This window comes from Hyperoodon ampullatus (genome assembly GCF_949752795.1).
Source record: "Hyperoodon ampullatus genome assembly, chromosome: 16".
Taxonomy (NCBI): domain Eukaryota; kingdom Metazoa; phylum Chordata; class Mammalia; order Artiodactyla; family Ziphiidae; genus Hyperoodon; species Hyperoodon ampullatus.
The window spans coordinates 62,686,091-62,712,328 of record NC_136929.1 but is presented as its reverse complement, the minus strand read 5'-3'; the positions used below and the strand labels follow the sequence as shown (position 1 = coordinate 62,712,328).

The window sequence follows — 26,238 nt, the reverse complement described above, 5'->3', positions numbered from 1 at the left end:
CTAGCCAGAAGGGGAGCTACAGTTGGTCACGTCATCAAAATAGACCTCGACTGCAAACTCTGGATGGTAAATTTTCCATGTTTTTGGTTTGTGGGGATTATCCAATTCACTTCTTGAAAGATAAAGCCTAGAATAGAAAAAAAAAATTACATTTTATTGTAGGGCTAACAGAAAAGCCATGCTGTAGGACACCCTTGTTAGAGCTTTAAAAAAAAAAAAAGCCTTGCTGGCCACCATCAGTCTCGACCCCTCCTCTGCATCTAATTAGCTTTCAAAGACCAGCTCTCCCACTTTCTCTCTTAAGACACAAAAATATCATGACCTTCAGTAAGAACGTATCACTGATCCTTTTAATAGTGCCTTTTATGGAATGAACATCTACATTTAATTTCTATATGTGATAAAGCAGACTAGATGTATATTAAAACCCAGTAACAACAAGTGTCTTTTAAATGATGAAGTTGGCATTTTGGGTAAATTAAGTCGCATAATAAAAACAGCTTTACCAAGGAGTATGGACATTCACACGTTAAATCTTCAGAAAGTATAAAAGTGAGGAGAAAAGTGATCTAGCATGTTGCTTCTCTACTAGGAACATGGTGTTTTAAAGGAAAAAACTGTGCCCTTTAGCAAGAACCACTTTTGAGAAGTAGTACCAAATGAAGTTCCACCTCGATGTCTATGTGAGGGACTTCGCTCATGTTATAAGTCGCAGTTTTCTGTCTGGATACATCCAGGGGACAAAATTGGTAAAAATGTTCCATCAAATCCAAAGTTCACTCTATCAATATCCACTAAATGTGTGTGCATTGTAGGTGTTTAGTCTAGGTTTTTATTTACCAGCACCTTAGTGGACTTGAGGTGGGATTAGATGCAGTCTACATTTGAAGAAAAGGCTAGGATTGTATGTCATGGGAACTGTCAATTCATGCCACATACAATCATAACCACTTCTTCAAAACTCTTCTGTATGGTTTTTTGAATGTTATCTTTCCTTTTGTATTGAATGGTATGGTGATACCAACCTCAAATTTTCAGCACCACAGAATAGAAGACATGGAGAACTTCTAGATTTAGGAATGAGTTTCAGATACGATAGAGGTTCTTTGGAATACTCTTCAAATCAATTACTTTTTAAAAATAGATTACCCGATTTAGTTATAAGAAAATCAGTTTTAAATGCGAGACTATTACTGATTTTTTAAAAGCTGTCCTCACTGATACTTACTGTGTCTTATAACTTCTGCCCTAGATGTAAGTGTGTCAACTCGCTTTTAAACTAGCTGAAGTCTCCCTGGATGACACCTTCCTGTGGCACAGAATTTGGTGTTGGTCAGTCATCAGTAAATCCACACATACTGAGGACCTGCCATATTCAAGGTACTGAACACACTCATATTAAACTTTCATGGGAGGGATTTGTTGCCACACTCAAGATCTGCTTCTAGTATGTTTTATAACACAGTCCTATGGCATGGACCTTGAGGATAATGCAACAGTGGGTCTCAAGAATAGCCATATTTTTACAATCAGAGAAGAAAAGGAATCCAAATCGGAAAAGAAGTAAAACTGTCACTATTTGCAGATGACATGATACTATACATTGAGAATCCTAAAGATGCTACCAGAAAACTACTAGAGCTAGTCAATGAATTTGGTAAAGTAGCAGGATCCAAAATTCACAGCAATGTCTTGATTCCTATACACTAGGGATGAAAAATCTGAAAGAGAAATTAAGGAAACACTCCCATTCACCACTGCAAACAAAAAGAATAAAATACCTAGGGATAAACCTACCTAAGGAGACAAAAGACCTGTATGCAGAAAAATGTAAGACACTGATGAAAGAAATTAAAGAGGATACAAACAGATGGAGAGATATACCATGTTCTTGGGTTGGAAGGATCAACATTGTGAAAATGAGTATACTACCCAAAGCAATCTACAGATTCAATGCAATTATCAAACTACCAATGGCAGTTTTCACAAAACTAGAGCAAAAAATTTCACAGTTTGTATGGAAACACAAAAGACCCCAAATAGCCAAAGTAATCTTGAGAAATAAAAACGGAGCTGGAGGAATCTGGCTCCCTGACTTCAGACTATATGACAAGGCTATAGTAATTAAGACAGTATGGTACTCACACAAAAACAGAAATACAGATCAATGGAACAGGGTAGAAAGCCCAGAGATAAACTCACACACATGTGGTCACCTTATCTTTGATAAAGGAGGCAAGAATATACAATGGAGGAAAGACAGCCTCTTCCATAAGTGGTGCTGGGAAAACTGGACAGCCACGTGTCAAAGAATGAAATTAGAACACTTCCTAACACCATACACAAAAATGAACTCAAAATGGATTTGAAACCTAAATGTAAGGCCAGGCACTATAAAACTCTTAGAGGAAAACATAGGAAGAACACTATGACATAAATCACAGCAAGATCCTTTTTGACCCACCTTCTAGAGAAATGGAAATAAAAACAAACAAAAAATGGAACCTAATGAAACTTCAAAGCTTTTGCACAGCAAAGGAAACCATAAACAAGTTGAAAAGACAACCCTCAGAATGGGAGAAAATATTTGCCAATGAAGCAACTGGCAGAGGATTAATCTCCAAAATATACAAGCTCAATATGAAAAATGAAGCTGAATATCAGAAAAACAAACAACCCAATCCAAACATGGGCAGAAGACCTAAAAAGACATTTCTCCAAAGAAGATATACACAGTGGCAACAAACACATGAAAGAATGCTCAGCATCACTAATCATTAGAGAAATGCAAATCAAAATAACAATGAGGTGTCACCTCACACCAGTCAGAATGGCCATGATCAAAAAATCTACCAACAATAAATGCTGGAGAGGGTGTGGAGAAAAGGGAACCCTCTTGCACTGTTGGTGGGAATGTAAATTGGTACAGCCACTATGAAGAACAGTATGGAGGTTCCTTAAAAAACTACAAATAGAACTACCATATGACCCAGCAATCCCACTACTGGGCATATACCCTGAGGAAAACCATAATTCAAAAAGAGTCATGTACCACAATGTTCATTGCAGCTCTGTTTACAATAGTCAAGACATGGAAGCAACCTTAAGTGTCCATCAACAGGTGAATGGATAAAGAAGATGTGACACATATATGTAATGGAATATTACTCAGCCATAAAAAGAAATGAAATTGAGTTATCTGTAGTGAGGTGGATGGACCTAGAGTCTATAATACAGAGTGAAGTAAGTCAGAAAGAGAAAAACAAATACTGTATGCTAACACATATATATGGAATCTAAAAAATTGGTTCTGATGAACCTAGGGACAGGGCAGGAATAAAGACAGACATAGAGAATGGACTTGAGGACACGGGGAGGGGGAAGGGTAAGCTGGGAAGAAGTGAGAGAGTGGCATGGATTTGTATATACTACCAGGTGTAAAATAGCTAGCTAGTGGGAAGCAGCTGCATAGCACAGGGAGATCAGCTCGGTGCTTTGTGTCCACCTCGAGGGGTGGGATAGGGATGGTGGGAGGGAGACGCAAGAGGGAGGGGGTATGGGGATATATGTATACATATAGCTGATTCACTTTGTTATACAGCAGAAACTAACACAACATTGTAAGACAATTATACTCCAATAAAGATGTTAAAAAAATAGGCATATTTTTTAAATAATCAGATCACAATAAGGAAGGCAATGAAGAACAGTGACTCAAGGATTTTTTGGTTTCTATAAATTGGGCTTATGGCAATTAGCAAAAGACTTGTCATTACCTCTTACATAAACATTCGAGACTAAGCTGTTTCTACTGGATTATACCATAGCCATACCTGTTATTTTGTATAAATGATGTATGGAACCAAAAGAAAAATGGACAGTTGTCATAGTATTTAGGAAGAGCCTAAAAAGACATGGTAAAAACAAAAATTAGTTCTTAGTTTCCATTTTACTGTGAAAAATAATCTTTCCAAAGGGATTAAAATCCCTTCCTTTATTCATCTGTACATTCATCAAATAACTGCAGCTATTGAATATGCAGCACTTACCGTCAACATTATACTCAAGACACCAAGACAGAGACTTTGAGAGATTGCTGTTCCTTTCTCTCGCCATTTCTAGCAAAATTTTTAAGGACATGTATTTTCTCTATGATAGATATTTATAAATTTAGACACTGGTCTTTTAATCTCGTTCGGATAGTGCTAAACGGAATCTACTAAGTACCTATGTCTATTTCTGCCCCAATAATATCATCCGTTCCTACAAGGAGCAGCTACATTGGATAATTAACCACGATTGATGATGATAGAAATACCTAAGATTTCTGAAAGTGCTTTCATCTCATGACCCTTGACAATCACAAAGGCCAGGTATCACCAACATCCCCTTAGCTAGTGCCCCTACACCAGTGCTTCTGCTTAGAGACCACTGATTCAGAGAATTCAGACTGGCTCCGTTATTCAAGGGGAGCTATCCCAGCCACTTGCTTCAACACATGTACCATTTCAAACTTAGTAAATTCTCCGCCAACAGGGAGAAAGCAGGGGATGCAGGAGGGCACAGGAAATAAGCTTTAAATTGAGCAAACACAGTTATACGTTGGCGGATCTGGTTGATGATTTAATAGGAAAATGAAACTATTGGGGCTTAGAAATTTGCTATATACAGAATAATCAGACAAACATTTGATAAATGGTAACATCAATTATACTGTAATGACAATGGCAGATATTATTTTTCATAAATATTGGATTAAATATGCTACTTTAAATGAATTATACATCAATTGAGAGGAAAGCAAAATCTCCCTCACTTTAACGTATTTTATAAGTTATGGGGAGCAATGTGTTTTAAAGATACAAACCAAAAATATCACTGCTATGTACTTTATACCTTGGGGGTTTTTTTTGTTTTTAACATCTGGGTTTTTGTATTTTTTTCTTATTTGAAAATTAATACATGCAAATTGTATATAATTTAGAAAACAAATGAGCAAAAATATATTTAATTACATATTTTCTTTTTACAAAAAAATTCGATATAGAAATCTGACTTGTTTTTTCTCCCCATCCCTGACTAGGGGTTGACATCTCCTGTCATCTCCCTTGTTGGGAATTGTAGCAAAGGAAATCCCAAACCAGAATCATTCAGAAGACTAGACAAGATTAGCAGCATAGATTGTTTCTTGATTACTCACCGAAGAAGAAGAGAGAAATTTCACTTTCACCTCATCATACAGAGGTGGACAGTTGGATAGATTAATTATTACTCTGTCTGTTTCAGCATCATGAACCATCTGTGGATGAACACATGGAATTCAGAACTATAAACTTAACTGATAATGAGACAACAGTGAAGTTCACGTTCACTTACTGAGGCTTCTTCTATTTAATCACGTACTCTTGGTCTCATAGCCCAATGACTACATGTATAAATGTTAATATTTATTTCTATAAAGTTGCAATACTGCTAACATTTTTAACAGGCCATCGTGGTTGAGGGTTATGGTGGAACACTTGAAAAGCAAGGTATTCAATTTTCTATTAGACTTTAACCAAGTAAACATGAGTGTTGAATGTGTGTCACCTAATTTTCATATGTTGGGAATATATAAGAAGCTCAATTTTAAAGCTAGTAGGCGTATTTAAAAAGCAATGCCTTGTTGCTCACATTTTATCAAAAATGTGTTTGCTGATGGGATCCTAGGCCTTGTCAGTAGCAGACTGCTGGATGGAGTGACCAAAGGTAGGCCAAGTTTCTGGAATGAACGACTCTGAAGCTATACTGATTATTTGTTACGGATACACCCTTGTATGATAATGACCCCCACAGTGAGAAAGGTCTGTGCTAGGCCCTGTGAAAAATACAAAAGAAAGTGAAGACTCCGTTGATGCTTCAGGGAGTAAAACACATCAGGAACAATAGCAGAATAGCATAGAACTACGTGTTAAGCTGTATGATGAAGAGTAAGGGTGCAGCTGTGTGCTTCAGGGAGGCTACCAGGCGTAGAGTGAGAAAGTGTCACCGAGGAGGTAGAAACTGAGATGGGCGTGGAAGGATTTGTATAAATGAAGAGGAGCACTGAGGCGGGATCCAGATGGTGGAGTAGGAAGATGCTGCCACGGACACTCCACAACTACAGCTGCGTGTGCAACAGCTCTCCTTGAGAAAGACCTGAAGACTAGCAGAACAGCTCTCCTACAACTAAGGATATAAAGAAAAAAACACATTGAGACAGGAGGAGGGCAGAGATGTGGTCTCAGCAGGACCCATACCCCCAACACGGCTACCCCCAAGTGGGAGGGGACCTCAAGAACACGGAGGTTCTCCCTAAGGAGAGAGGGGTTTGAGCCCCACATCAGGCACCCCAGCCCTGGGGACCTGCACCAGGACAATGAGCCCCCAGAACATCTGGTTTTGAAAACCAGCAGGGCTTGTATCCAGGAGAGCTGTAGGAAACCAAGACTCTGCTCTTAAAGGGCACACACACAAATTCACTCACTTTGAGTCCCAGGACAGAGGCAGCACTTTGCAAAGTGCCCAGGCCGTATGTGAAGTACATTCATGAACTTGAGGGTGAGTGCCAAAGGGGGGGAAGAAACGCCTCTGGGCAACAAAGTGCTGGTGGGCATCATTTAAAAAATTCTCCTTCTACCTAGGCTGGCCCAGCACTGGCAGGTGCCATTTCAAAACATTTGCCATCTACCTTGCTACCACCACTCACCCCAACACCAGTATTCCCCTGTAGACCTTTCCTGCCCAAAGCAGCTCCTCCCAGCTGGCACCCCTCCAAAGCAGCTGCCACCCTGCCATATCCAGCGGGAGTCCTTGGCTGGTTATAGTCCCCCTCCTCCCAGGGTGGGAGCCAATCCCACTCACAACTGTACCTGCAACTGTTGTGGTTGGGCCCCACAGCCAGCCACACTGGGGCCAGCCTTGTCCACCAGTGAATGTGCAGCAGCTGGGGCCAGGCCACACAGGCAGCTGGCTTGGGGGCCAGCCCCTTCCACCAGTGTGACTGCAGCAACTGTGGCACCACACAACAGGACGGGCACATGCAGCCCACACAGAAAACATCCCTGGCTCTGGTGACTAGCAGGGATTGCTCTTCTGGGCCCCACAGGAAACCACCTACAAAACCTTCTTCAAAACCAGAAGATGTAGCTAATCTACCTAATACACAGAAACAAATGAGGAGACAGGAATATGTTCCAAATGAAAGAACAAGACAAAACTTCAGGATAAGAACCAACGAAATGGACATAAGTCATCAACCTGATAGTGTTCAAATACCCATAAAGATACACACCAAACTTGGAAGAAGAATGAACACAGTGAGAACTTCAACAAAGAGATATAAAAAAGAACCAATCAGAGCTGAAGAATACAATTACTGAAAGGAACAATACAGTAGATGGAGTCAAGAGCATATTAGGTGCAAAAGAATGGAAAAACAACTAGTGATGTACAAGGGAATCCCTATAAGACTATCAGCTGATTTTTCAGCAGAAACTTTACAGGCCATAAGCGAGTGGCACAATATATTCAAAGTACTGAGAGGGAAAAACTTACAATCAAGAATACTCTATCCGGCAAGGTTATTGCACAGAATTGAAGGAGGTATAAAGTTTCCCTGACAAGCAGAAACTACAGGAGTTCACCACTGAACCAGTCGTACAAGAAATGTTAAAAGGACTTCTTTAAGGAAGAAAGAAAAGGCCATTACTAGAAATCAGAAAACATGTGAAAGGAAAAATCTCCCTGGTAAAAGCAAATGTAGAGTAAAGGCAGTGGATCAACCACTTACAAAGGTTATAAAGTTTAAAGACAAAAGTTGTAAAATCAACTATAACTACAATAATTAGTAGGTATACAAAATCAAAAGATGTAAAATGTATCAAAAACATAAAACATGGAGTGGGGGGAGTAAAAATGTAGAACTTAAGTAATCAACTTAAAATAGACTGCTATACACATAGGCTGCTATACACGAACCTCAAATTAACCACAAACCAAAAACCTAATATTGAGAAAAATTAGAAAAAGGAATTCAAACATAATGCTAAAGAAAGTTATCAAATTCCAAAGGAAGACAGCGAGAGAAGAAGGAACATAGAAGAACTGCAAAAACAACCAGAAAATAATTCACAAAATGGTATTGAGTACAAACTATCAATAATCACTTTAAATGTAAATTCTTCAATCAAAAGACATAGGGTGACTGATGGATTAAAAAAAAAAAAACAAGACCCATCTATAGGCTGCCTACAAGAGATTCACTTCTGATCTAAAGACACACACAGACTGAAAGTGAAGGGATACAAAAAAATATTCCATGCAAATAGAAACAAAAATGTGGGGTAGCAATACTTATACAAAACAGACTTTAAAACAAAGGCTGTAGGACAGCCACATGTAAAAGAACATTCTCTAACACCATGTACAAAAACTCAAAATGGATTAAAGACCTAAATGTAAGACTGGATACTATAAAACTCCTAGAGGAAAACGTAAGCAGAGCACTCTTTGATGTAAATTAGAGCAATAATTCTTTGGATCTGTCTCCTAAATCAAATGAAACAAAAGCAAAAATAAATGGGACCTAATTAAGCATATAAGCTTTTACATAGCAATGGAAACCAATGACAAAATGAAGAGACAACCTACTGAATGGGGAAAAATATTTGCAAATGATATGACTGATAAGGGGTTAATATCCAAAATATATAAGCAGCTCCTACAACTCAACATTAAAAAAAAAAAAGGCAATTAAAAAATGGGCAGAAGACCTGAATAGAGATTTTTCCAGAGAGGACGTGCAGATGACCAACAGGCACATGAAAAGATGCTCAACGTTGTTAATCATCAGATAAATGCAAATTAAAACCACAATGAGATATCACCTCAAACCTGTCAGAATTGCTATCATCAAAAAGAAGACAAGCCTCTTCAATAAGTGGTGCTGGGAAAACTGGACAGCTACATATAAAAGACTGAAATTAGAACACTACCTAACACCATACACAAAAATAAACGCCAAATGGATTAAAGACTTAAATGTAAGACCAGACACTATAAACGCTTAGAGGAAAACATAGGAAAAACACTCTGACAGTCATGAACCACAGCAAGATCTTTTTGGACCCACCTCTTAGAGTAACGGAAATAAAAACAAAAAAAAACAAATGGGACTTAATTAAACTTAAAAGCTTTTGCACAGCAAAGGAAACCATAAACAAGATGAAAAGACAACCCTCAGAATGGGAGAAAATATTTGCAAATGAAACAATGGACAAAGGATTAACCTCCAAAATATACAAACAGCTCAAGGAGTTCAATATCAAAAAAACAGGGCTTCCCTGGTGGCGCAGTGGTTGAGAGTCCACCTGCCAATGCAGGGGACACGGGTTTGTGCCCCGGTCCGGGAAGATCCCACATGCCGCGGAGCGGCTGGGCCCGTGACCCATGGCCGCTGAGCCTGCGCGTCCGGAGCCTGTGCTCCGCAACGGAAGAGGCCACAACAGTGAGAGGCCCGCGTACTGCAAAAAAAACAAACAAACAAAAAAAAAAACACAAAAAAAAAAAACAGGGCTTCCCTGGTGGCGCAGTGGTTGAGAGTCCACCTGCCAATGCAGGGGACGCGGGTTTGTGCCCCGGTCCAGGAGGATCCCACATGCCGCAGAGTGGCTGGGCCCGTGAGCCACAGCGTCCGGAGCCTGTGCTCTGCAACAGGAGAGGCCACAGCAGTGAGAGGCCCGCGTACCGTAAAAAACAAACAAACAAACAAACAACAACAGTGCAGTTAAAAAATGGGCGGCAGACCTAAATAGACATTTCACAAGAAAGACATACAGATGGCCAAGAGGCACATGAAAAGATGCTCAACATCACTAATTATTAGAGAGATGCAAATCAAAACTACAATGAGGTCACCTCATGCCAGTCAAAATGGCCATTATCAAAAAATCTAGAAACAATAAATGCTGGAAAGAGTGTGGTGAAAAGGGAACCCTCATGCACTGTAGGTGGGAATGTAAATGGATACAGCCACTATGGAGAACAGTACGGAGGTTCCTTAAAAAATTACAAATAGAACTACCATATGACCCAGCAATCCCACTACTGGGCATATACCCTGAGAAAACCATAATTCAAAAAGAGACATGGGGCTTCCCTGGTGGCACAGTGGTTAAGAATCCGCTTGCCACTGCAGGGGACATGGGTTCGAGCCCTGGTCCGGGAAGATCCCACATGCCGTGGAGCAACTAAGTTCGTGCGCCACAACTACTGAGCCTGCGCTCCAGAGCCCACAAGCCACAACTCCTGAAGCCCAGGCGCCTAGAGACCTTGCTCTGCAACACGAGAAGCCACCGCAAAGAGAGCCCGTGCACTGCAACGAAGGGTAGCCCCTGCTCACTGCAACTAAAGAAAGCCCATGCACAGCAAAGACCCAACACAGCCAAAAAAAAAAAAAGACGTACCACAATGTTCATTGCAGCACTATTTACAATAGCCAGAACATGGAACCAACCTAAATGTCCACTGACAGATGAATTGAATGGATAAAGAAGATGTGGCACATATATACCATGGAATATTACTCAGTCATGAACAGAAATGAAATTGAGTTATTTGTAGTGAGGTGGATGGACCTAGAGTCTGTTGTACAGAGTGAAGTCAGTCAGAAAGAGAAAAACAAATACCGTATGCTAACACATATATATGGAATCTAAAAAATATATGTATATGGTACTGATGAACCTAGTTGCAGGGCAGGAATAAAGAGGTAGACATAGGGGCTTCCCTGGTGGCACAGTGGTTGAGAGTCTGCCTGCCGAGGCAGGGGACACGGGTTCGTGCCCCGGTCCGGGAAGATCCCACATGACGCGGAGCGGCTAGGCCCGTGAGCCATGGCTGCTGAGCTTGCGCGCCCAGAGCCTGTGCTCCGCAGCGGGAGAGGCCACAACAGTGAGAGGCCCGTGTACCGCAAAAAAAAAAAAAAAAAAAAAAAAGAGGTAGACATAGAAAATGGACTTGAGAACATGGGGTGGGAGGGCAAAGCTGGGGCGAAATGAGAGTAGCATCGACATACATACACTCCCGAATGTAAAACAGTTGGCTGGTGGGAAGGAGCAGCATAACACAGGGAGATCAGCTCGGTACTTTGCGATGACCTACGGGGTGGGATGGGGGGGTGGGAGGGAGGCTCAAGAGGGAGGGGATATGGGGATGTGTATGCATATGGCTGATTTGCTTTGTTGTGCAACAGAAACTGACACAGAATTGTGAAGCAATTATACTCCAATAAAGATTAAAAAAAAAAAAGGACAACCAATGTTGGCAAGGATGTGGAGAAAAGGGACCCTTCATACACTGTTGGTGGGAAAGTAAATTGGTGCAGCGACTGTGGCAAACAGTATGGAGGCTTCTCAAAAAACCAAAAAACAGAACTATCATGTGACCAAGCAATCCACTCCTGGGTATGTATACAGAAAAAACTCCCACTAATTCGAAAACATACATGCACTCCAAAGTTTATAGCAGCATTATTTACAATTGCCAAGATATGGAAGCAACCTAAATGTCCATCAACAGATGAATGGATAAAGAAGATGTGGCATATGAGTAGTATTCCACTGTGTGATAGATAAACATATACTTTATATATATAGATATATATATAGATATATAGATATATATATACGCACAAACACACACATATATATCACACAGTGGAATACTACTCAGCCATAAAAAAGAACAATTTGCTATTTGCAACAACATGGATGGACTTTGAGGGTATTATGCTAAGTGAAATAAGTCAGAGTAGGACAAATACCGTATGATATCCTTTATATGTGGAATATAAAGAATAAAACAAACTAGGGAATATAACAAAAGAAACAGACTCACAGATATAAAACAAACTAGTGGTTCCCAGTGGGGAGATGGACGGGGGGAGGGGCAAGATAGGGGTAGGGGACTAAGAGGTACAAATTATGTATAAAATAAATAAGCTACAAAGATATACTGTATAACACAGGGAATATAGCCAATATTTTATAATAACTGTGAATGAAGTATAACCTTTAAAAATTGTGAATCACTATGTTGTACATCTGTAACTTATATAATATTGTCCATTAACTATAATTCAATTTAAAAATCCCCAAAAATAAAACCAATTTTTAAAAACAAAGGCCGTGGGAGTTCCCTGGTGGCACAATGGTTAAGAATCTGCCTGCCAATGCAGGGGACACGGGTTTGAGCCCTGGTCTGGGAAGATCCCACATGCCGCGGAGCAACTAAGCCCATGCGCCACAGCTACTGAGCCTGCGCGTTTGGAGCCTGTGCTCTGCAACAAGAGAAGGCCGCGACAGTGAGAGGCCCATGCACCACGATGAAGAGTGGCCCCCACTCGCCGCAACTAGAGAAAGCCCTCGCACAGAAACGAAGACCCAACACAGCCAAAAATAAATAAATAAAAAAGTTTAAATAAATAAAAAATAAGTAAAATTGCATCAAAAAGAATAAAATACTTAGGAATAAGTTTAACCACGGAAGTGAAAGACCTGCACTCTGAAAACTATGTCGATGAAAGACGTAAATGTGACACAATTAAATGGAAAGGTATACTGTGCTTATGGATTGGAAGAATTCATATTGTTAACATGTCCATGCTACTACCCAAAGCAATATACAAATTCAATGTAATCCCTATCAAAATACCAAGAGCATTTTTCACAGAACTAGAATCCTAAAATTTGTGTGGAACCACAAAAGACCCCAAATAGCCACAGTAATCTTTAAAAGAACAAAACTGGAGGTATCCGTTTTTCTGACTTCAAACTATATCACAGAGTTATAGTATTCAAAACAGTATGTTACTGGAACAAAAACAGATACATAGATCAATGGAACAGAATAGAGAGGCCAGAAATAAATCCACACACTTATGGTCAATTAATCTACAACAGAGGTGACAAGAATATACAAAGTGGAAAAGACAATCTCTTCAATAAGCAGTGTTGGAAAAACTGGACAGTTACATGCAAAAGAATGAATCTGGACCACTACCTTACACCACATATGACAATAAAGTTAAAATGGATTAAAAATTTGAATGTAAGACCTGAAACCATAAAGCTCCTAGAAGAAAGCATAGGCAGTCAGCTCTTTGACTTTGATCTTAGCAATACCTTTATGGATCCGTCTCCTCAGGCAAGGGCAACAAAAGCAAAAATAAACAAGTGGGACATCAAACTAAAATGCTTTTGCACAGTGAAGGAATCCTGCAATAAAATGGAAAGATAATCTATTGAATGGGAGAAGATACTTGTAAATTATGTATCCAATAGACGTTAATATCCAGAATATAAAAATAACTCATAAAACTTAAAAAAGAAACATCAAAACAAGAAACAATCCAATTGAAAAATGGGCAGAGGACCTAGAGCAGACATTTTTCTAAAGAAGACATACAGACGGCCAACAGGCACATGAAAAAATGCTCATCATTACTAATCATCAGGGAAATGCAATTCAAAACCAGAACATCACCTCATACCTGTCAGAATGACTATTATCAAAAGGACAAAAAATAACATTGGTGAAGGTGTGGAAAAAAAGAAACCCTCTTTCACTGTTGGTGGGAATGTAAAATGGTGCAGCCACTATGGAAAACAGTATGGAGGTTCCTCAAAAAATTAAAAATATAACTACCACATGATTGAACAATTCCACTTCTGGGTATTTATCCAAAAAAAACCATCAACAACAACACTAATTTGAAAAGATATATGCACCCCTATGTTCACTGTAGCATGATTTACAATAGCCAAGATATGGAAGCAACCTAAGTCCATCAACAAAGAAAATGTGAGGTATATATGTGTCTGTATATATATATATATGCACATGTATGTATATATGAATATTATCCATACAAGAAGGAAATCTTTCATTTGTGACAATATGGATGGACTCAGAAGGTATTATGCTAAGTGTATTAAGTCAAAGAAAGACAAATACTGCATGATTTCACTTACATGTAGAATCTAAAAAACAAATGAACATAAAACAGAAGCTGACTCATAGATACAAAGAACAAACTGGTGGTTGGCAGGGGATAGGAGGATGGGTGAAATAGGTGAAGGGGAATAAGAGGTACAAACTTCCAGTTATAAATAAGTCATGGGGATGTAATATACAGAATAGGGAATATAGTCAATAATGTTGTAATAACTTTAAATGGTGACAGATGGTAACTAAACTTATCGGTGATCATCTCATAATGTATATAAATGTCAGATCACTATGCTGTACACCTGAAACTAATATAATATTGTATGTCAATTATACTTCAATTTTTAAAAAAGAGGAGCTCTTTAAAGAGAATCCAGTTCAGACAGGGGACTGGGAGGGCAGGGCTGGAGGAGGGGAAAGAGGGGAAAGACCAGCAAAAACAGGAAACAGAAATTAGAGTGTTGTGTTCCAAGGGCCAGAGGGGACCCAGTCTACCTGGCATGGAGACAGCAGGCCACGTTACTAATGCGAATAAGCTCAGGTATGATAGGGCTCTATCTTGAGAATTCAAGACCCAGGAAAATAGGAATGAAGTTGTTGAAGATTAGAGTGGAGCATTTCCTAGGTGATAAAGTTGGGCTGGTAATGATCACATCTAACATTTATTTAGTGATGTATAACTCACAAAGCAACTTCACATATATTATCTAATTCAATCCTCACAACACTTGAGATGTAACCTTTATTTTACAGATAAGAATACTGAGCCAAAAGGACTTCCCTGGTGGTCCAGTGGTTAAGACTCCACGCTTCCACTGCAGGGGGCATGGGTTCAATCCCTGGTTGGGAAACTAAGATCCCGCATGCCTCACAGCCAGAAAAAAGAAAGGATATTGCGCCAAAGATATTAACTAGCTTTGACCGTGGGTACACAGTGTGTCTTCTGCTCTAGCTACAGCTTTTTACACTGACAGCAGTATTTCAGGATGCATATTGCAGGACCCTATATACTGCCCTGTATAAGGAGAAAGCTAAGGTAAGGAGACCACTGGAGAAGTCTAGGCATGAGCAAATGAGGTCCTACACCGGGTAGTGGCAATGGGGACAGGAAGGGAGCGAGTGAAGAGAGATTCCAGTGGTCTCATCAGCAGGAATTGGTGACTGACTAGATTTAGGGGCCACGGGCAAAGAGAGAATCAAAGGGCTTCCCTGGTGGCGCAGTGGTTGAAAGTCCGCCTGCCGATGCAGGGGACGCGGGTTCGTGCCCCGGGCCGGGAAGATCCCACATGCCGCAGAGCGGCTGGGCCCGTCAGCCATGGCCGCTGAGCCTGCGCATCCGGAGCCTGTGCTCTGCAACGGGTGGGTCACAGTAGTGAGAGGTCCGCGTACCGCCAAAAAAAAAAAAAAAAAAAGAGAGAGAATCATAGATGATACCAGATTTGAAAGTATGAGTAAGAGAATGCTGGTGCCATTTGCAGAAGCAGATGAAAAGTTCATTGGATAAATTTGGATTGACAACTGTGTTTGAATTGCTGGGGTAAAGAATGCCCACACTGCAGCTCCTGCGTCCACCCCGTGTATGGGGCTCATACATATGTGTCAAGTGAATGAAAGAAGATATTATAGTTTAAAGGAGGGGAATGGATGTGTAGAACCAAGAATAGAGTATGTGTGGAGATAAGAACAGAAAGCCAGGGATGAGGCCTGGGGGGAGTGCCCCCTCCCGGGGGTCAGGGGAGTAAAAAGAAGGAAGAGGAGAGGTAATAGGAGAACTAGAGACCAAAGCCTGAGAAAGAATCTTAAAAGTTTATATTTCTGGGCTTTCCTGGTGGCGCAGTGGTTGAGAGTCCGCCTGCCGATGCAGGGGACGTGGGTTCGTGCCCCGGTCCGGGAAGATCCCACGTGCCGCGGAGCGGCTGGGCCCGTGAGCCATGGCCGCTGAGCCTGCGCGTCCGGAGCCTGTGCTCCGCAACGGGAGAGGCCACAACAGTGAGAGGCCCGCGTACCGCAAAAAAAAATAAAAAATAAAAGTTTATATTTCTTACCCATGAAGGAAGCTTTCCTGTTGCTCCAGGAAAGGTTTGTAGTCTTAACCTTTTCTTCAGCCTTTGAGAAAACTGACTATTTGGTCCCAAAGACATTCCTCCCCGATCCATACACCCCTGCGCTGCTTCTCACTGTGCAGTCCCATAGGATAGCTGAGTTAGAATCACTTGAGACATTGCCAAGTGTAGAGTTTCCTGGGCCCCTTTCCACATTTCCTGAATCACACTTTGGGGGTATAACTTAGGAATCTGCATCTTTACCAGTCTCTAGGTGATTTTCATGCACATTAAAATTTCAGAATCAGTGCCATATAATAAAAATGACCAAGAAGAAGAGAATATGGCTAAAAGTGACAGATCCATGAATTTAAAACTCTGATAGATTCCTGGGAACATGCTTGGCATTTGTGGAAAAGTGAAAGGCAAAGCACCACTCTGAACTGAAAATATATTCTGGAAAACTATTTCCCCTGAACACTATTTTGAACAATAAATTTAACTCTTGACTCAAATCCAAACCCAGGGACACCAAGTTGGATGGTAACCAGAAAGCAACACAGCCTCTCCCTGTGGTGAGGGATGGTTTGGGGAGGGCCACATGCTGATTTGACACTGAGATTTAAAACAAACACTAGAATTTTCAGTTTCTATGCTTTCTCTTACCCTACAGTTTTTGGAAGCAGAACAGAAGAAGACAGGCTGTCCTTGCATTATTATTTGTACTTTTAGATCATTTCCATTGCCTTCTCCAACACCTGAATGAAATTAAAAAGTTAGGCTGGTTAGAGCAAAGATCAAAATGTCTCACCAATTAACAATATGGATTAAAAAGAGAAAAAATTATCCCAGCTAACAGTGTGTCAATATTGAATCATTTGGGCTCTTGCATGGATTTTGTCTTTGAAAGACAAGGCTTCAAGTTCAGTTCTGTCCCCTAAAGCAGAATTTATGAGGCTGGAGGAAAAAAAAAAAAAAAAAGACATTGTTCAGCTTCTAAGATTTAGAATCCCATCACTTCACCTTCATAGAACAAAAAAAAAATTAGGGAAGGGGATGTGCAACCTTTCTTGTTGATGTGTTGCTTTCTTCAGACTTCTAATTGTGATGTTTCTCAATAATAAATAGTCTAAATTCCTCTTGCGCTAGTTTAAATCCAGTTTATGGAAAATATAGGATAGCTGTATCCCAATATTCCTGCTATGTTCAGCATATATTTACAGACAAATGGTTTCTTCACCTTTCTTTTTTCAATTTAATTGACCCACTTACTCCAGCATTTCATGAAAGGGCTGGTTTCTCAAGCCTCCAAATAATTTTTCCAGCTTTCCCTTCCACCCTGCATATTTCACTTAAATACGCACAGAACTAGAGGTACAGAACTAAAACAAATATTCTCATAAAGTCATGTATCCATCACTCTTAACTGTTACATTCAGTTTGTTCTGTGCTCATTTAACCTTGTTCTCACTGACACAACGTGTCCTGAGGAATCAGGCTTTCTCTGCCTCAGTTCCCTCTGTCCCACCCCCCTGCGGAACTTCGACGGAGGTCAACCAGAAGTCAGTGAAAACGTAGAGCTAGACGAAGTCAGACACTTCTCACGTGACAGGAAAAGGGCATTGCTTTATGAGCTTAAACTAATTCCCATACAATTTAAAACTTTTTAAATAATTTAAGTATATTTGCACGATTTACAAATAAAAGGTATAAAAGGCATGAAGTGAAAAGTCTCCATTTTCCCTATCTCCCACCTGTTTAGTTCTCCAGCCCCAAACAGATAACCCCTATTACTAGTTTCTAGTTTTTTATGCATATATAATCAAATATGAATATATATTCTACCAGAGGTTTTATATATGTATATACACACGAACAAATATATTCTCCTTTTGTTTTATAGAAATTGTTGTATGCCACAGCACTGTCCTGTACATGCATTTTTTAACACGTCAAACATTTTAACTTATTACTAAGGAACAAGTCAAATGCTACAGCTGTTTCAAAGTACTGCACATTTATGGGCAGATAAGGAATGATGAAATGAATTTACAAATAAATACAAAACAGGTCAATAATCAGTTGCATTCTGCTAGACACAACTAACTAATCTGCATTTTTATGTACAAAAATTATTTGCATTATTATCAGTTTTCTACCACTTAGAGTTGTAAAATAGCTTAAAGACCATGAGAGGTGAAGGTAACCCTGGAGGTAGGCCTAGAGAAGACACTGCCCATTTCAGAATCTATCACACTTTTTCCTGACAGTCTGCTGTGATCATCATCTCAAAGGAAGATTATTCTTTAGGGGTTTTTTTTTTGTTGCTGTTCTTCCATTTGAAACATACTCCTTTGTCTTCTCATTTTGTTTACCTTTCTCTGTCTCTATGAAATTAAGTGAATCAGTTACCTATCCCAGTCTTGAAGGCGTGCCCTTGTGCAGGACTATGTAGTCTGCGTATGCTCAGTGGCTTTGGTGGGAGAAGTGAGCACAGGTCCCATCTGCCCCTGGGGTGCGGTGGCAGCCAGCACCTTGGTGGGAAGCGGGGCTGGAGATGGAGGGGCTAGAGCCGGAGCCAGGTGCGACCCTGTGTGTGACACACGGCCGTCTCCACCTTGGTTTGGGATGCAGCAGGGGCTCAAGGGTTTGGGGCTGCACTTCTGTGCTGGTTTTACATTTTCCCCACTGAGCACCCTTGGTTAGAGGCTGGGTCAGGGCCGGAGGGGTTGGTGCCTCACTGCTGAGCTGGTTTCTTGCCCGCTGGCGGTGTCAGTCCCTGGCCTGGAGTAGTTTCACTCCTAAATGTGGGCAGTGACCGAGCACTGGCCAAGGCTGCTTTCTCCCTGGTCAGAGTGTTCAGGCTGCTGCGTCTGCCAGGATGGGGGTATAAGCAACCACTCACTCTCTGAGTGAGGGCTCAGTGGTGTACAGCCTCCGCTGAGCCCCACTGGCTTTCAAAACAGCTAAGGGGACTCATCCTCCTGGTGTCAGACCCCAGGGCTGGAGTGCCAAATGTGTGGCTCAAACCCCTTGCTCCCCAGGGAGGCTCCCCAAGCCCATGACACCCCCCTCCACGTCTGGGTGCCCCACCAAGGGTGCAGGTGTCGACCAGATCACTTCTCCTCCCTTCCTACCAGACTCCATGCGGATTTTTCTTTACAGCTTGGGCCGTAGAAGGGCCTTTCTGCCAGCCTCCAGGTAGCTCCACAGGTAGTTGTATTTTTGATGTGTTCATGGGGGGAGGTAAGCTCAGCGTCCTTCTACTCCGCCACCTTGATCTCCCTCAAAGGGGATAATTCTTCTTCCAAAAGAAGGCTGCTGTCATTGGCTGCGGCCTGCTTATTTACGTGGGCGCAGCAAGAATTTTGGCGGACCAGGCAGGCCTTCTTAAGTGGGCTCTGCCAGCCGAGGCCCACACCGTAAGAACAGCTGCAAAGGGCACAACTTTCTGTCCGGAAGCCTCTATGAGGATCTCAAATTCGACTTTTAAAATCCTCTATTTTATGTTAGCCTGAGATGAGGAAACCAAACCCGTAAAATTCTCCACCAGTTTTCACCTACAGTACTTATAAATTTGTGTTAGTTCCTCTGTTCTCTAGATCTGCACTTTACAGTTTTAACTAAACAGTATCTCCACAGAGGTGAAGTAAAATTCAAAAATGAAGATAGAACTCACAGTCTTCGGATATGATATCAGACTGGGACAATATATGAAATGCTAGAACTTATTAAAACCATTTTTAAGCTTAGAAGTTTGAGAAACTATTCCTATTTTCATTGTTCACGTTAGAGAAATGCATCGAAACTCCATCAGACTAAATGCCTTTTTGTCCGTTTGGAATAGTTTAATACTCACAGAGGGTTGTATAGATACTGTTATAGGGTTACCTCGGAGATACTGTGTGTTCGGTTCCAGACCACTGCAATACAGCGAATATCCCAACAAAGCGAGTCACACAAACTTTTTTGCTTTCCCAGTGCATACAAAAAGTTATGTTTACACTAGACTGCAGTCTATTTAGTGTGCAATGGCATTATGTCTAAAAAAATGTACATAACTTCATTAAAAAATACTTGATCAGGACTTCCCTGGTGGCGCAGTGGTTAAGAATCCGCCGCCAATGCAGGCGACACGGGTTCGACCCTGGCCCAGGAAGATCCCACGTGCCGCAGAGCAACTAAGCCCACGAGCCACAACTACTGAGCCCGCGCACCTAGAGCCCGTGCTCCACAACAAGAGAAGCCACCGCAACGAGTAGCCCGTGTACCACAACGAAGAGTAGCAACTACAGAAGGCCCGCGAGCAGCCACAAAGACCCAATGCAGCCAATAAATAAATACATAAAATTCTAACACAAACCATTAAATAAAAAAAACTTGATTGCCACATTGCTAAAAAAAAAAAAAAAAAAAAAAAAACTGCTCACCATCATCTGACAACTCAGAATTGTCACAAACCTTTCATTTTTTTGAACAAGTGCAACGTCTGCGAAGCGCAATAAAGCAAAGAGCAATAAAACGAGGGATGCCTGGATTCCCACTGTTAACCAAGAGGACCCTGAGGGAGAGGATACACTCAGGTACAAAACAGGCTCTCACGCCACCAACTTGGTTTTAGAGCTGAGTTTCAATTACCTAGAGGAGGACGCTGCTCCACCAGCCACCTGGGTGGCCTCTCACACTGCACTTTCTGCAGGAAACGATGGGGAGCCAGGCACTGCTGTCCCTTCCCACCCACCAGCTGCCGGACAAGCCTGGCTCTACCCTGGGGATGTCCGAAGGCAGATGGTGTTCTGAGCGAGGCTCCACTCCAACCCTGTCCCTCATACGTGACACACACACGTCACAGTCAGAACGGACCTCCTAGAGCACTCTGCAGCCCACAAAGCCTTCGCACAGTTGCTCCTTTACACACACAGGCAGCCTCCTGCTGGAACAGGCTGTGTTTCCAGGGTCTGCCTGCACGACGCTTGTTTGGAAATCTACACCAAAATTTCCCACAGAAACCACGCTGCTGGGCTGAAGTTTCTTTCCAGAAGCCAGAAACCCATGCAATCTGCTCGTGGTAACTCTCACAATTCCTCACCCCTGCCAAGAAGTGGCGGCGATGCGGGCATTTGGAGAAGAAGGGAGAAATATGTAAATAATTTGGAAAAAAGCATTTTATATTTTAACTAACAACTGTACTTTTTTTTGACTATGCAGTTTTTACATATATTCTAAAGGGTTCTCTTATTCCTGAATAATTGGACGAAGCGTTAAAAAATACATGTCTAGATCTTACTTTGCGGGACTCCTCAGAGGGCTAAAAGCAACAGGCTGTCCGGGTGGACGCCAGCGCCCTCGCCCCGCAGCCAGGCCCAGGACAGGCCCGGCACTCAGCACCGCGCCTCGCGCTCCACAAGCTGGCTGTTGCTTTAGGGAATCAGGAGCATCACCTCCTGCTGCGCCTCTGGCACTGAGTGAGGCCCCATCCCCTCCACACTGAGGGGTCCCTGTTTCCACCTCCCTGAGGGTGAGCTGTACAGGGAAGCTAGGCGGGTGACAGAGAAATAGAGACATGGCCTTGAGGCCCATCCCTCTCCCTTCCTTTTCTTTCAAGTGCCAGAGGTGGACGATCTGACCAATATCTCTGCCTCTCGGGGTGACGGCAGGTCCCCTCTTCCTCCTTACACTCCCGAAGCAGGCATCGTCAGCTCTTTTGAAGTTTATAGGACTTTTACTCTAGGTAAGAACTGGTCACAGCTAGGGGGCTGAGAGAGCCCCCCCGCAGAGGCCAGGTTTCTCCCAACCCTTTTTTGTGTTCCTGTAGGTTCAGGTAGGGAAGACCTAAGTGCTGTTCTCCTAGGAAGCTGTCCAACACTGTGGTCAGCTCTTCATCTGTGTACCTTCCTCTCCTCTGCTTACACGCAGGGGCTCCTGAAGGGCAAAGAAACACGAGCAGGGGGCCTGGCCCAAAGCGGTTCTCAGCAGTTATTTGCAAAAGAATTTGTGGCAACAACATTCATTTGCTGTTCGGGTATTTAAGACATCCTGATGGGGTTGCTGGGGGAGAGGGGACGATGGGGGAAGAGGGCGGGGAAAGGGAGAGATCAGGAGACAAGAGAAAAAGAAGGTTTCTGAGAGGAGTAGGAGAGAAAATGATACAGGGATGCATCTCCCAAGACAAACCCTGAACCAGAGCCGGGCGTGAGAAAGAAGTGGTCTCCGGGTCTCAGGGGACCTTCCCTCCCTTTGATCTCGGAGGTTCTACTCTGAAAAGGACACCCTGGGCTGAGGCCAGAGCAGCAATGAGAACAGGAGAAAGGGAAGGGGGGATGGAGCCCCCCAGATTGGTGATGGGAAGGGAAAGGAGAGGACACCTAAGCAGTGGTAACGTGGCCACAGCAGCGCTGGGCTGATGGGCAATTCCAGGGGGAGGGGTTTGTACCGGAGGCTACACAAAAAGACAGCTATGCGTTGGGGTTGTCTCTGCACATAACCATGAGAAAACCCTCCCGAATAGCAAGAACATTGGCCCTCCTGCCAAGTCTCCAATTATACATAAAGCACTTACCACGAATTGAATAAATAATGATTGTTTTCATCGTGAGTTTCTTCACTGGAGGAAGAGTCAACTTGTAGGTATTTTTCACCATTGCAAAATATCCAACAAATCTGTTCTGCAATACAAAAGAAGTCTCGATTTAAGTGAAGGTAAAAAGTCCTGATTTGTTTAAGGAAAATAATTGATGAAGGAAACGTTGATTGGGTGCCATTATGTAACTAGGCATTTGTTGCCTCATGACTAAATATCTACCTTAGAAAACAAATACTGAATGAAGAGCAACAGGCAAGGAACAAGAAAGGAGCCAGGTGTGGCTTAGAGGCTGCTGGGACTGAGAGAGCAACTAAGCAGAACCAACAAAACAGCTAGAACCACATGACAGCAAGATGCCATTAACTGCAAATGTGGGAGAGGTCGGTCTGGGGTAGAAGCTTCATTGTGGCTGAGTTAAAGAAAGGTTTGTGCTTTGGGGAGCAGTAGCCTCCTCGGCATGAGAGAAGGGAAGACATAAGAGCTCGGGGGAGAGCTCCATGGGCCAGCAGCACATTCACATCCTTCTCTAGTCCCAGCCAGTGAGCATCTCTCCACGTCCCATTCCCCCAATTCCATGTTTGCAAGGAAGCCTGGGGATTCTCTTAGCCTAGTCCGTCTCCTATGGCAAGCTGTTCACAAGGGCTCTCCTTTCTTCTAGAGGTTAAGAAGAGTTCTGGTACAGAATCAACCGGACTGAAAAGTTCATAGACTCTTCCCCACCCATTGGGAAGTGTTAATAAAATTAACCACCATCCTCTGCATTGGAAAGGACCAGTCAAGCTCTTAACTCAGGGGTGGATGAAATGTATGTAGTGCATTGAATGGCCACGCTGCAGGGTCAGGAGGGGATGGTGTCTGAGAATTACTGCCGCACACGCAGGGAACTCTGTCCTGGGGCCTCGCCAACACAGCCCTCAAGCCTGAGGCCGGGCCCCTGCACGGCTAGCCCAGTGAATCAGAAGAGACTCAGCTGCAGGCTAGGGTGTGCCAGTCCTGGAGTAAGTTAGAGACCCTGCACGTGACTGCAGAGGAAATGGGGAAGGGAAGATGTGCCTCAAGGAGCTACATCTAACGTCCCCTTGGCTCCTGCCACCAGATTCTTGACCTTCCACTAAAGGCTTGTAACCTGCCGTGGCCCTGTAGCTGCTTTAGCTCTCACGCTTCTTTCCCCTACAGCCCCAAACAACAGGCGCACATAGCAGAAGTTAATAAAACCAACATACACTTAGTAAGCACTCACTACAGACAAAGGAGATACTATATGAGGCACTTCGGGCTGCCAGGGTGGAAAGATGGGCAAGACGTGGGCGTGCAAAAAGGGTAGAGAAGACACAACTTCGAATAGCTGGAAAATAACGTAAAGCAACTTAGTCCCTAAAAGGAACACAAAGGGCTATAAGAACTCCTGAAAAAGCAGGAGACTACTTCAGGCTGGGAGGGCAAAGGGACTCCAGGACAAGGGGCCCTTGTGAGAACATGGGTGTAAAGTATAAACAGGCTGGGAAACGGCAAACAATCCAAACGCCTTAGAGCGTGTGAATGCACATAGTGGGAGAAGCGGTTGGAAAAATCCTATCTAGGTTGGCAGTGCCAGGTTAAAACATATTTGTTGCCATTGGCAGTCAGAAGCCATTACGGATTTTGAGCGTGAAATGGCATGATTCGAGCTGGGCTTCAATAAGTTGATGTATTACTTATAGCCTATGGCTATCTTTTTTACTTTCTTGTGTTGCTTGAGTTTGGCAGAAAAGTATGAATGGATAAGGCTGAGTTCTTTGATCCCAAATGAAATGTCTAGAGCCAGCAGTTACAGTGTTCTGCTAACTAAGCCAAGGGTATCAGCTTTCATCACTTCACTCAAAGAAAACTCTCCTTCATGGCCACATCCACATTTACTTAAGAATTCCCAACCATCTCTCACTTGGGTTTGAGGGGCCGTATACAAAAGGCAATCCGAATGAGAAGCTGTGCACAGGATGGGAAGTAATGGGCTTTGGAGTCTGAAAGATCTGCATTTGAGTTCTTAGTTCAAACAGTTAGTTTCCCTGAACCTCGATTTCCCAGTCTATAACATGGGAATCATAACGGTGCCCACTCATTGCGTTATTCAGAATATTATATTAGATGATGAATGCAAAACCCTTAGCAGGATTCAACAAAGTCTAGAATGTTGTAAACTCTATAGGATAAATGGCCTGGTTTCTGCAATAAACAATTTACAAGGAAGAAAAAAAAAGAGAGGTGGGAAACCTATCAAGTAAAAGAGACTTAAGGAGACATAGCAACCAAATGAAACGTGTGCCCTTGTTTGGATCCTGACTGAAACAAACTAAGTTTTAAAAAGATTTTAAGATAATTATGGAAATTTAAACGAGGACTAGACATTTGATACTATTAAGGTATACTATTGTTAGATATGTCAATGGTTTTAAGGGGTTTTTTTTTTAGAGTCTTTATGTTAGAGGTCATATTAAAATGCTTAGGGGATAAGATGATCTGATGTCTGGGATTTCCTTCAAAATAATCCAAGTTTAGTGTGAAAATGAAGTGTGTGTGTGTGTGTGTGTGTGTGTTTGTGTAGAGTGGGGAGGGAATGAATGGTTGGCCACATGACGAAATGATTGCTGAAGCAGTGTGATGAATAGAAGGGGGTTTATTGTATGACTGTCTTGACTTTTTATGAAAAAGTCCAGGATAAAATGTTTTCAAAGGGGAAAAAAAAATAACATATGAGTCACATGGGTTGTCTGAGTATTAAATGAGACAATATATGTAAAAGTACAATAGTGTCTAGTATAAAATAGGTTTTTGAAAAATGTTACTTTTCCCTTTCCTTTCTCTTTTGAAGTGCAGCCCCCCTCCCACCGACTCTGTCTCTGTCTTTTTCTGTCACTGTCTGTCTCTCCCTTACACATGTGCACGCCCATGCGTGCACGCACACACACACACACACACACACACACACACAATGTTCTACAAGGGCTGAATTGCCCTAATAGGGGTTTGTGAAAGACTCAGTTCCTCTTTACATGGAAATAAAAGGCTAGTGACTTCAGATCATCTTCAGGGGTCTGAAACCTTAGGAATCGGACCTTCCTACCTTGGGAAGGGAATCAACTCCTGAACTCTTCAAACAATAACCAATTAAAATGGAAAGCAGGGTGCTCTGGGGAGAACTCAGTGCTTGCAAAGCCAAGCAACACCTGAGGCAGGGCTCCTGGCCTATGGAAGGGATCAAGGCCTGTCACGGGGCACCCAAGGAGAAGACCACCCAAGGGGAAGATCACCTAAGGAATCACCCAAGGAAGAGAGTCTAAAATGAAACCAGGTAATAGATGCCAATCTTAACCTAATTACCCAGAGTGACCCCTTTTAAAGAAAGAACACTTACCTGAGAAGGAGTTTCTACTCCCTGATGTTTACTGCTGATGGATTTATCCGTTCGTCGTTCTCCAAAATAATTAAGGCTGTCCTATAAAAAAGGGGACAGTCCAAGCATGGGTCATCTGCACGTCCCTTTCCTGTATAAGGCATTCTGAAGTTTCTAAGGCCACATGATTTCCTTAAGTCAGCGGTCTTTGGGCA

The 26,238-nt window shown here is 42.3% G+C and overlaps 1 protein-coding gene across 1 annotated transcript in view; it reads right to left on the bottom strand.

Annotated features, from left to right (window-relative positions):
* The window catches only part of LOC307064923 (phosphatidylinositol 3,4,5-trisphosphate 3-phosphatase TPTE2-like), a gene marked incomplete at both ends in the record, with an annotated part of 84,264 nt that continues 58,026 nt past the window's right edge, over nt 1–26,238 (bottom strand). Inside the window, 6 exons of the mRNA XM_079721630.1 lie at nt 1–127; nt 3,834–3,904; nt 5,201–5,299; nt 16,737–16,828; nt 22,630–22,735; nt 26,045–26,125. Of these exons, the coding sequence (XP_079577756.1) occupies nt 1–127; nt 3,834–3,904; nt 5,201–5,299; nt 16,737–16,828; nt 22,630–22,735; nt 26,045–26,125 (576 nt within the window). The remainder of the gene's footprint in view (nt 128–3,833; nt 3,905–5,200; nt 5,300–16,736; nt 16,829–22,629; nt 22,736–26,044; nt 26,126–26,238) is intronic.